We start from the raw sequence: 11,834 nt of genomic DNA, 5'->3' as shown, positions 1-11,834 counted from the left end.
GTTAACGATTAACGGTTGACGGTTAACGGTTGAGTAGTGACGGTTAATTGACAGGCATTTGCCATATTAATAGGCCATCATTGGCCGTTATCCCATTTTTACCATGTGAGAGTCGAGGAGATTCACTCCAACGACGTATGCAACCATAGCATACCAAGTCATGTTATTCGAGCATTTCCAAGCATGAGTTATTCATCTCAAAGGAGAACGAGTGCGATAAAGTATACACTCGACTCCATTTTTCAAAATCGAGTAGGCTAAGCTAGCAATCTAGCAAGTTAAGCATGTATCGAGTTTATATGGTCATTTGATATGGTTAATCATTTAACCAATTCATGTAGATATACAATGCAAGTATACATTCCTTAAATAGGCATGAGTATGGTAAATACTTAACACATAGTACTTAACACTTAATAATCATGAAATAAGCATGTCCTAGACTTATTCAATTACATATTCCTATATGGAACACTCACCTAGTCAAAACAAGCGAGTAGTTCTCAAACAAGCGTTTAGGCGTCCGCTCCGAGTTCCTCTGGGAGATTCCCTCGAGTGCCTGAGCAAACAATAATCAACTACCACTCAAAATCATTCTAATTATCGAGGAAAATTGTACACTAGTACAATCTAAGAAATTAACGCAGAGACGAGTCTAAGAGTTCGTGTAACTCGAGGTTCAAAAGTGGGTTTTAAAATACAAGACAAATCTGATTTCCATCTTTGAAATCAAATGTAAAACGATCAAATGACATTGAAAGAAAATGGAGAGTTCGAGACCCTTAGTTGCCTTAGAAAATTTCAGATTTAACAAGCAATCTTTGAAAAATCATATTTCATTTTCTACAAGTCCAAAATTGGAAAACTTGGTACTGTTGGAATCCTCTTTCAAAGTACTAAAAGTTCTTAGAAGACATTTTTCCACGAATGCAAGTGAAAGACACTCAAATTTTGGCTCAAAGTTGGTAACTTGAATTACCAAGACAGATTTAAGTTGGTTTTTGGCCAACTTTAGAAATTCGGCAAAATTCACTTGTTTTGAACTAACCTTTGAAATTTGGAAATCAATTAGTGTTGCAATCCAAGAGTATAACAAAACAAGCGGAACGAGAAACGTAGTTTCGAGCACCAAGATATAGTACCTCCAAGTTGCTGAAAAAGTTAAGACTGTTGGGCTATTTTCCAGGTTTAAAACTAGATTCGAAATATCATTTGGTCATCAAGTTGGCATTAGAAATACATCAAACTTGGTACACTAAATCTTCCATGTGTGAACAATATTTCTACTAAGTTTCGTACAAAAACTCTCACGGTAAGGTAGTCATTAAAACAACCAAAGTTTATGAAGAGTTTCAAGGCTAAACTACCTTCTCACTTTTCTTTTGTTTACAAACTTTTGTACCATGAAATCAGTTTCAAATCTCTCCATTATTGAAACCAAGAGTTCATAAACATCCACTGAGCAATTTAAAGACCATTGACATCCAAATTCTAGAAATAAAACTCTCCAAATCAGATTTGACCATTTGGCTAAGAGAAAACGAAAAGTTTTCCAGATTCGATGAGCGAATTTTGTGACATCATTTGCATATCAAAATGGTCTTAGAATATTACCAAATTTTGTATAATCAAACCTCCATATGAGGATTACTCTTCTATCAAATTTCATTTGAAAATTCACACGGGAAGGTAGTTAACTAAACCATCAAAGTTCAGGAAATTTCCCAAGGTAAAACTGTCTTCTAGCTCTTCTTTCCTTTTTAAATATTTTGTCCAAAGCAACCAACCCAAATCTGGTTTATTTGTAAAACAAAGTCCAAGGAACATCTAATCTAAAGTTTGGTAGGTGTTGGACATCAAATTTTCCAAAACAACAAGTCCCAAATCATTGTTAGTTACAAATCTGTCCAAGTGGAAAATTCTATCACTGTAGCAGTTTCAAACTTTGGCCACAACTCACTCCATTCAACTTGGAATTGGGCGTGGTTGATGGCGTTGGAAAGCTCTCTTCTAAAGCTGAATTTTCTCAGAAGAAACCATTTTCAAATTTCATTCACAAATAGCTCGTTTTTGAGCATCAAGAAGCAATTTCTGTCCTGTCTCCTGGAGAGCAACGAAACAGGACAGTGATATTCAATCGAATGGTGTGGCTCACTCAAGTGGAACCAGAATGTGAAATTGGTACCGATGGAAAGCTAGGAATGTCTAGTTTCCAATGCCGCAAACGGCACTTGATTTCGACATCGGAGTAAAGAGTTATAGCCGATACAAAATGACTGCCTGGGCAATACGGGATTCATTTTCCAGTTTTGCTAACTTTGGAAATCAACTCATTTGACCAACCAAATCATGTTATTTTTCAATGAAATTTTGTACACACTCACAATAACATGTAAACAACATAATCAAGTCATTAGAACCTCAAAATTTGCACAAAAGTGGTCGGACAAGGCAGGGGTAAAACGGTCACTTTTGCTCCAAGCACCTCCTTTGATTTTCTACCAACAATACAACATTAATCTACTAATATAAGCACTAAACCACCATTAATTTCATCATCCAACATCAAATCAGTCCTTCCATCAAAAGTGGGAGTTCATAGAGCCCACACAACACAAATCCACCATAAACAAGACCACCCACATGCATGCAAGAGTTTATACGTGTAATAGAGCTTCCGTAAGCTAAGATTCAAGGAGTTGATCGTCCATTACCTCTCTTGATGAACTAGGACAGAATTTCGGTCCCCTAGATGCTCAAGAAAACCGTGGATAGCAGCCCTCTTTCTTAGCTTGATGTAATCTCCAAGTAATTAGCTAAGAGTGGTTGAAATTTGAAGTGAAATGGAGAAGATTTGGTGAAGAAATTTGGATGGAATTTGAGTTGTTTTTCTCCTTTGTTAGCCGGCCAAATGAGGGAGCAAGAGAGAGAGTGTGGTCTGAAATGAGGCTTCCAAAGGAAGCTTAATGACTAAGGATTGGGTGCACAAAAGTCAACCGCAAAAAGTGCGCGCACGCGCGCGTTTTGTGCTCGATTCCTCTCGCGTTTGTTTCACTAGTGTACTAAACTTCTAATGCATTTATATTCATATAAATATTATTCACTCTTAATTGTCCCAAAATAAGGGTCTAAAGTTCCTCAATTTAAATTGCGCGTGTGAAAACGCGTATCTCCAATTTAAGCGCAATAACGCGAAACTTCCGAGAAATTCTTATAACGATAGTACTAATAACTACCACTTGAGTATTTAAACATTAAAATTCCTATTTTAAGACTAAGGCACGTATCTCCAATTTTTCTGAGCTCAGTGTATCCTCAAATCGGCTATCGTTCCAAATGCACGTGCACTATTTCACTTATCGGGCTTTCGGAAATTAATTTTTGAAACAAGTCATTTTAAAAATATAATGAAACTATATTTCCATGTAATTAGGTCTCAAGAGCTTAGAAAATAATATTCGGAGTAAAAGACCAAATAAATAATTAAATAAGCTAGAAATAGGAGATTAAATAAGTAAATTTTACGAGTCCTCACATAAAACACCCTTGTCGCATGGATTTTTTTAAATTCGTCATCAAATTGCAAATTTGTCAAACACAATTTACACAAAGGCCTCCGGCTGCTTATTGTTTCTATACGTGAAAAGCATCATAGAGAATCCAATAGCCAATAGAAGTATTAGAATTGCAAAGATCAGACTGGCCGGACTGGTGCAAAAGTTGTATCTTGACATATTAAAAAATTCTGTAGTATGAAATTGGAACCCCCTCACTTTTGATGCCCACTAATTTAACTATGGCTTGAATCTGATATATATAGCATGATTTTCATATCGACAATTGGCAAGTAATGGTTATAGTCAGTCCATTAAAAAGAAAATAAACTGCACGACAGAAACCGCATATGTATAAACATTTTGTCTTATACACGAAAAGTTTTGGATAAAGAAAGAAAAGAACCTTCCTGTACAGAAAAAATCAAATCATGTTTCATCATACAATCTTTGTGTCACTGCACTTTGGTTAATAAAGTTTTCTAATTATAGGATTAAGTGTTTACCTATAACAGCCAAAGATTGAAAGACCGGCAACTATGACAAATGGTAGCCAGAGATTATTATTGAACGAGTCATGCTTATTAAATCTATGTTACCCTGTTATACTAACCTAGCAAGACAAACAAGCAGATGTGTTCAACAACTGAAAAACATGTTTTGGAAGATTCTGTCAAATTCTCACTTCACTTCACCAAGTAACCAATCGTGTCAAAATATCGTCCCAATGAACCAAATGAAAGTACTTGAAGCAAGGGAAACTTTCTACATGCTTCAATATCAGATTATAATACAACTCCACAATGGCATGGTTCAATTACTGAATTAAGTGACAGAAGGAACCATTACATAGGCTGTCGAACTTCAAGACCGAGGGCTTTTTTTTTTTACTTTACTCCAGTTTTCAGATAATACCAAAACAAAAAGGCTTTTACTTAGACCTTTGGTGGAATTTAGCAGTGAAGTACTGGAATTTAGCTGTTTAGTACCAACACCTAAATAGATCCGAGGCCGTATCTGTTCATAAAGTCCTCGGATCCGACATGGCTCGGATCAACTATAACAGAAGTTTATCCGAGGTCTCGGATCCAACAGGAACTTGTAGGATCCGAGCTCGGATCCCCGGTTTTAATTTTTGGCGTTTCATACAATCCGAGGTCGGATCCTTCTGGGTTTCATAGATGCGACCTCGGATCATACGCCCAAAAATTACAACAGTACATATTCATTATACAGAGGGCCGACGGGACGGAAGGGCAACCAAAAACCAGTAATCAACAACAACATAACTTAAACAAAAAAAGGGAACAAGGATAAACAAACCTGGTATAATCTGAGCTGGGTAGCAGCTGAGAAATGCAGCGGCGGCGAAGAGTGTGGTGAAGCGGCGAAGATGAAACGAAAATAGACGGACAAAGGGACAACCAAAACCCAGCTGCGATGAATTGATGGGTACCAGCTGAGAAATGAGATTCGAAATTGAGCTGAAGCGGGAAACCGAAGCGTGTCTTGGAGGCTGAAGCGGGTTGAACTGATGCTTCAACAGGTGAAGCTTTGAGTTTAGACAATTGCGGTCAGAATCCAATTTTCGGTCAACAAAGCTTGAGTACTTCGCATTTCTTAAATGCGAGGAAACAAGCTCGCATTTTGTATATGCCAGCTCTTGAGCTCTCAACTGAAGAACCGTAGCTTGTTTTTCTTTTTTTTTAAAAGCACCTACCTCGCATTTGTGAAATGCGAGGTACTTGAACTCGCATTTCACAAATGCGAAGATCACATTTGTGAAAGCTGCTTCACTAATCACCCCCTTTGTAGTATAACTTTTGTTTTTCATCACAAATTAAGAATTTTCTCGACCACACTTGCAGCAGATAGGATTCTTGTTGTTGTTCTGAAAGAAGCATATGTGCTAAGGCGGACAGCGGAGAGAGCTCTTAGAGTTCTTCCTGCCTGCTGCTACTGTCAGATAGATACGCAAGGTATGAGTCTTGACAATTGGAGACAGAAAGGATGTGAGGATGGGTGGGGGAGTAAATAAATAAATAAAGACGTACATGTGCTAAACCAAAATGTATAAAGTTTAGTTTGAATTGAGAGAGCTAAGGATGATTTGAAATCCTCCCAAATGTGAGCGGGAGATGAAGGAAAAATTTTCTGAAGTGACTATTTTTTTTTCTTTTTTTTTTTTTTCAACACTAGAGGAAGGGGGACCTAAACAGATTAAGGAGAGTCCGATGAATCACCATCGATCCAAACTGGTATTTATGTACCCAATTTTTTTAGGAAATCCTGAATATTAGAATGTAGACCAAGGAAAGCAGAGCCTTAAAGCAGGCTCTTTTGGTTTCTGAAGTGACTTAACCGAATAATGGTTAACTGTTCTACTGTAAAACTCGTTAATATATGTATTTTTTTTCATTATTGTGGGTATCCGGGTCTACATCCGACTAATTTCACAGCGCTCCAGCAGAGCGGGCCCGACCGATGCTGAAGAAGATAACAACTGAATTGCTGCCCGGGATCAAATCCAGGTGAAACTCACCTAAGGAGGCTACTTTCACCAGCAGATCAACCCAGCGAGGCCGTTAATATATGTATTCAAAGAAGAAGAAAATGTGTGTACTCAATCTCACCGGTCCACAATAGCAAAGCTTACAGTTGTGGTTTAACATCAAAAATTCATAATTGGGCTCTACGTCAGAATACTGTGTTGAGGTCTAGCCCCATCGAATATCCAGCACAACCACAAACAATCACACGGCAGCTGCTGGCATGGCCCAAACCCCCTCCTCCCTTCATTTTTTTCAGATTCTTATTTATTTACAGAAATAAACAAATTAATCTTCTTTCATTAGCAAGTCAATATATATATATAAAATAAATTCTAAATCTTTTGCATGTATTAAGTCATTCCAATTCACATAAATAAACCGATTAATCTTTCTTATAATTGTGACTGTCAGTATACACAGAAGCAAGTCAGGATGTATGATGATATATTATATATGTGCAAAAATTGAGGCTTAATTTTAAATTAAATTTAATTTTTTTTTCTTTTTAAACACTGAAAATAATAACGAGTCAGCAGAATTGCTGAGGTCTCATTGCATATGGAGGTAAAAAAAAAAGCCACTGTTAGCATGAACTGTAAAGTTATAAACTTTTTGTTAGTTTTTTCCTTATTAGAATATAAAGACAGGAATGAGTGGTTTTGGAAATCACATGATTCAACTAAACCTCACATCATTACATCTGATTAGGTTGGTATACTGATAACATCACATCGATCACCCAATTAGCTATGTGAAAAAAAAAAAATCATTTTTGCACAGTGCAAAACAACATAGGTAGGATGGATGGATGGATGGAAGTGGGGGAAACGTGGTAGGTGCAGCAGAAGGAAAAGAAACTTAGCTGTTGAAAAAGGGGAAGAAAGATCCCACAATAGGTACACATAAAATTGACACTGATGAGAATAGTTGGGTAGCTACCAACCAACCGAGCTAGCTAAAAATCAAGGCCTACATTAATCTTCACCATTTTAAAATCCGGGTTCTGCAGTCTGCTTCGCTTCTCGAAATTGTAGAACAGAACAGAGCCTTAATCTCCACAGGCTACTAAAGGTAAGCTAAATGATTCTGATTATTTCAAGAAATGGTTTTTATTATGAATTGCGCAGAATCTAAGAGAATTAGTGTTCTTGAATTTATTTGCTGTTGTTGGATGATTAACTTTGAAGCTACAATGCCTTCTTTCTACTTTTCTTGTCCTTGTTTTGTTTGGGCTGCAGTATAAATTTGATCTGTTTCGGATAATATGTTTGATATTTTGTTTAAGTTTCTTCATGGTTTATGCTCCCTTTTTCCTAAATGTTTCCTTTTTGACTCTTTATTGCAATTGTAGCTCTTCTTGCTTTGAGAGGCTTAGCTGAGGGATAATTTAGATGGCTCAACAAGTAAACAGCCAAGATGAAGAGGTAGTTTATTTTTTTACTTCCCTCCATATTTAAGTCTGTAACGGAGAATTTTAATTAGCAATATGATTTTATCAATAATGATCAGGTCGTTCTTGCTGAAGAAATGAGCCACGTGAGATTGATTACCTTGAACAGGCCTCGCCAATTGAATGTGATTTCATCGAGGGTGGTAAGTTGGATGCTTCTTGATTGCTAGTAGCATGATTTCTGAATTGTTACGTTGCCTTTTCTACTCGAGGGTCATTCAAATTCTCTTGCTTTAGGTGTCTTTACTTGCTCAGTACTTGGAAAAGTGGGAAAAAGATGACAATGCAGAACTCATACTGATTAAGGCAAGTATTATCTTTCAAAATGTTGACTCTCTACAATCATAGTCTATTTAGCAAAATGTTGCCTCAAGGAGAATTTGATAAATTAAATATAGGACTGAAAGACTTCAAGTTAAGGAGTTTTGCTGAAAAGAAACTGTATAAAACTGCTTGTGTACACAGGGTGCTGGCCGTGCCTTTTCTGCTGGTGGGGATTTGAGAATGTTTTATGATGGCAGGACCTCGAGTAATCATTTTCTGCTGATACTGTAATGCTTGCAAGATTGTATTTTCACTTTCAAGTTAACTTATGCATCAGTATTTCTCTTTGTCAATTGTCAGGGGATTCGTGTCTTGAAGTGGTCTACAGGATGTATTGGCTTTGCTACCACATTCACACTTATAAGAAAACACAGGTTGCTTTAATTTCATGGAGCATTTGTTGGCAAGAAGTTATTGTTCTGGAAGAATTTGTGAAGCCCACATTTTGGCATTTCCAATCCTGCTTGTGGATATTTTTGGCAGGTTGCTCTTGTTCAAGGAATTTCCATGGGGGGAGGTGCATCTTTGATGGTCCCGTTGAAGTTTTCTGTAGTCACAGAAAAAGCTGTTAGTATCAAATGTGATTCATAGATACTTTCCTGATCATTTGGCTGTAGGAAGCTCTATTTCTTCTCTCTATTTCATTCTCCTTTCTTTCCATGATGAGTTTTGAGCATGTTTATTACAGGTTTTTGCCACTCCAGAAGCAAGTATTGGGTTTCACACTGATTGTGGGTTTTCGTACATGCTTTCACGTCTCCCTGGGCATCTAGGTAAGGTTCAACTAGACCAGATTTTCATTACACATTATGTATCCAATAGTTGAAGTGTTTTTCCTTCTGCATGTGTCGTAAGAACAATAAGGTCAACTTCAACTTTCTAAGTGGAACTTCATATGCAGGGGAATACTTGGCCCTAACAGGGGCAAGGCTGAGTGGTAAAGAGTTGGTTGCCGCTGGATTGGCTACGCATTTTGTCCCCTCCGAGGTACATTGCAAATTTTAAAGTTGTTTTAGGTACTTTAGTCCTGTGTCAGATTGAGTAGTTGAAGGAGCATGTTCCTGGGAAATCTTTTTTCTGATTGTAAAAGCAACAAGCTTCCTCATGACAACACACCTTTTAGTTCCTTGAGTGCTCCATAATAGTAATTTAAGGGCTCATATAGCGACTAAGCGGGGGGTTGATTAGGAAAATGGGATATATCCCCTCAGTTGTTTGGAGGGGGAGAGGTAAAAGAAGTTGAGGGAGAGAGGATCCATGGTCAGGAAGTCAAGGGAAAGAGGAACTGTTGTCAGTCCATCTTAGTGTCTTATCCAATACGTGACATTATTAATCCAAAAAAAAAGGAAGACACTATTAACTAAAGATTATTATTGTCTTAGACAATAGACATTCTTTGCTAAATACCAGATTGGCTCTATTGCTTATCAAATCCTTATCCATCATCTGTTAGAATCCCTCAAATGGATAAGACACATTGTTAGTTGCATCAGATTTGTCCAGTAAGTTAGAATATCAAATGTTGACTACGTTTAAGCCATGTTCTGCATCCAGAAACTGCCTGAACTGGAGAAACGCCTGGTGAGCTTAAATAATGGTGCAGAGACTGCTGTCAAATCTACCATTGAAGAATTTTCCTCTGATGTTCAGATTGATGAAGAAAGTGTCTTGAAGAAGTAAGTCATCTCAGTTTACTGCATTACTATTTCAGAAATGTTCACAGGATTAATCTTGTTTGGTTTACTTGCAGACAAAAAATGATAGATGATTGTTTTTCTAAGGATTCTGTGGAGGAGATCATAAAATCCCTTGTAAGAGATAATATTCATGATTCAAAAAAGTCTTGCGTGTTATAAAATTACAGGACCTAATGTGCATAGTCAATCTCAGGAAGCTGAGGCTACCAAAGAAGGAAATGGTTGGATTGTTCCAGTGCTTAAAGGATTAAAGAGATCATCTCCGACAGGATTAAAGATAACATTGAGATCGGTAATGGAATTCCCTAGAACCTCCTCTTTCAGCAGTTGATATTAATCTGAACTGGTGGATAGTTGTACAAATATATAACATACTTAGAAGTATCAAAAATTTGAACAGCAGTTTTTCTTGGTGAGAGTTTGAGTGATCCTTTCTCATTCTCTTTATACATCCATTTCTCTTCATGCTTGATTTCTTTCTCTTATCTGTTTTGATCTTTTTGTGTGTGCTTGATGTGGGATGGTCATTGCAGTGGGAGTTGCATCTCATTCTTCTCTTTGCATTTCCCTGCTTGCTAAATCAACTGTCTAAAAGTAAATTTCTTTTCAGTTTTTAATGTTTGTGAAAGATTGAAATTTTAACTCTAGTTATCCTACTGAGCGTATGTAATTTAGAAGTTAAGAAAACAGGTTTTGTTTCAGAGAATATAACGGAGTACATTTTTCACAAAAATGTGTTTGAATATTTGACATTTATATCCCCGTGTAGCAGTGATGGATTTTGTCTTTTTCAAAGTCATCTTTGAAGCTTGAATACACTTGTTGCAAAATAAAAACATGATTATTATCATGTCAGTGCGAGACTTCATATGGCTTGTGTAACTTTCAAAGTTCTTAGTTCAGTTCTTATAAGATTTCGTGGAATTCTCCATATTCAACACCAGAAATTGAACTCGTGAATAACGTTTTGCTGCTTGAGTTATAAGTTGTACAGCTTTGTCTGAAGCTTCTACTATTTGATAGTTTTCATATTGCAATTTCTCAACTTTGCTGTATCCTCTCTGCTCTAAAATCGGTACTAAACAATTTCTAGATCCGAGAAGGAAGGAAACAGTCACTGCCTGAATGCCTGAAAAAAGAGTTTCGTCTCACTATGAACATTCTTCGTACGGCAATATCCGGTGATGTTTATGAGGTAATATCTTGCTACTTCAGTTTTATAGTGCAACAACAGAAAGTGATGTGTTGCTTTCTACCTCTGAAGTCTACTCTCGTTTCTTCTAAAGGGTATCAGAGCTCTTACAATTGACAAGGATAACTCTCCAAAAGTATGTTCCCTCTCTCTCTCTCTCTCACACACACACACACACAAACATTCTTGAATGTTCCAATGCAACCATCTTTTATCCTTTTTCCCTCCCTCTGTGCCGTCTGTGTTACAAGAACTCTTGCTGTATCAAAATGAGAATGCTGACCAAGATATTGCTGCCATGCCTTCCTTAAATAACAGTGGGATCCTTCAACTTTTGATAGAGTGGGTGATGAGAGAGTCAATGTTGTATTCCAACCATTTGAAGAAGATTTGGAGCTCAAGATTCCAGAAAGAGAAGATTGCAGGTTTTGTTTTGCATGCCTTCGACCCTGAACAGCTAATAACTTGGTTCCGCTAGTTTCTGTTATTATTTTCATCGTTGCATTTTAATCTGATTCACAGGTGGGAAGGAAAATACGAGAATTCAGTTTATGCAGTTCCAAAGTGAGCGATGAACCAAAGTTTTTTTGGCTACCATCTGAAATAGCCTCTCGACCGTCCGAGCCACATAACATACTTTTCCCTGTTTCCACACATTTATGAGCGCTGGTATTTTGCCTTGCTCTTCCAGGGTTTCTAGCTCAAAAAATGTATTCGTTTAAACCACTGCAATAACATGAGACAAAAATTGCATTCTCTTACATAAATGAGCACCAGATTGTATCAGACACAAAACTCATCCTCTTCCATGACGGAGCACCAGATTTTATCAGTTTATAGGGTTGATTAGCAACAATATCAAGTCATTGAAAAGGCTTATTCCAACCTTTTTCTAGTGAGGTCAGCTGAGCCTTGAACCGGGTCTCAAGACAGTAGAAACGGATCCTCCCGGGACGTCGTAATGACTCGCATCTTTACAATTTCGTATAGAGAAGTGCTCTTCGTTGCATCTTTACGATTGCATATTAAATGCTATGGGAAAACGGGGGAGGATGAAGTAGCAAT

General features: G+C 37.2%; 1 protein-coding gene across 2 annotated transcripts; it reads left to right on the top strand.

The window, feature by feature from the left end:
- The first annotated feature begins 6,774 nt into the window (after positions 1-6,774).
- On the top strand, positions 6,775-11,564 carry LOC113690838 (3-hydroxyisobutyryl-CoA hydrolase-like protein 5). 2 transcript variants are annotated; one of them, XM_027208912.2, is made up of 16 exons: positions 6,775-7,177; positions 7,458-7,530; positions 7,616-7,699; positions 7,794-7,862; positions 8,022-8,085; positions 8,181-8,254; positions 8,364-8,447; positions 8,569-8,653; positions 8,782-8,867; positions 9,435-9,556; positions 9,631-9,691; positions 9,771-9,869; positions 10,671-10,772; positions 10,864-10,905; positions 11,088-11,194; positions 11,292-11,564. In XM_027208912.2, the coding sequence occupies exons 2-16, from the start codon at positions 7,498-7,500 to the stop codon at positions 11,335-11,337; spliced, it is 1,158 nt and encodes a 385-aa protein (XP_027064713.2). In that variant the 5' UTR covers positions 6,775-7,177; positions 7,458-7,497; the 3' UTR covers positions 11,338-11,564. The 2 variants fall into 2 exon arrangements, with proteins under 2 accessions (XP_027064713.2, XP_027064714.1); XM_027208913.2 differs by having other exon boundaries at positions 7,098-7,177; positions 7,458-7,517.
- Positions 11,565-11,834: the final 270 nt, after the last annotated feature.

The sequence above is a fragment of the Coffea arabica genome, chromosome 5c (assembly GCF_036785885.1).
Source record: "Coffea arabica cultivar ET-39 chromosome 5c, Coffea Arabica ET-39 HiFi, whole genome shotgun sequence".
Taxonomy (NCBI): domain Eukaryota; kingdom Viridiplantae; phylum Streptophyta; class Magnoliopsida; order Gentianales; family Rubiaceae; genus Coffea; species Coffea arabica.
This window is presented reverse-complemented; position numbering and strand designations above follow the sequence as displayed.

Bases quoted from the DNA above. Each gene is read 5' to 3' on its own strand.
- LOC113690838 (XM_027208912.2), top strand. From the start codon at position 7,498: ATGGCTCAACAAGTAAACAGCCAAGATGAAGAG. The intron at 8,086-8,180 runs GTAATCATTTTC...GTCAATTGTCAG, and splicing joins TTATGATGGCAGGACCTCGA to GGGATTCGTGTCTTGAAGTG. The intron at 10,906-11,087 runs GTATGTTCCCTC...CTTAAATAACAG, and splicing joins ACAAGGATAACTCTCCAAAA to TGGGATCCTTCAACTTTTGA.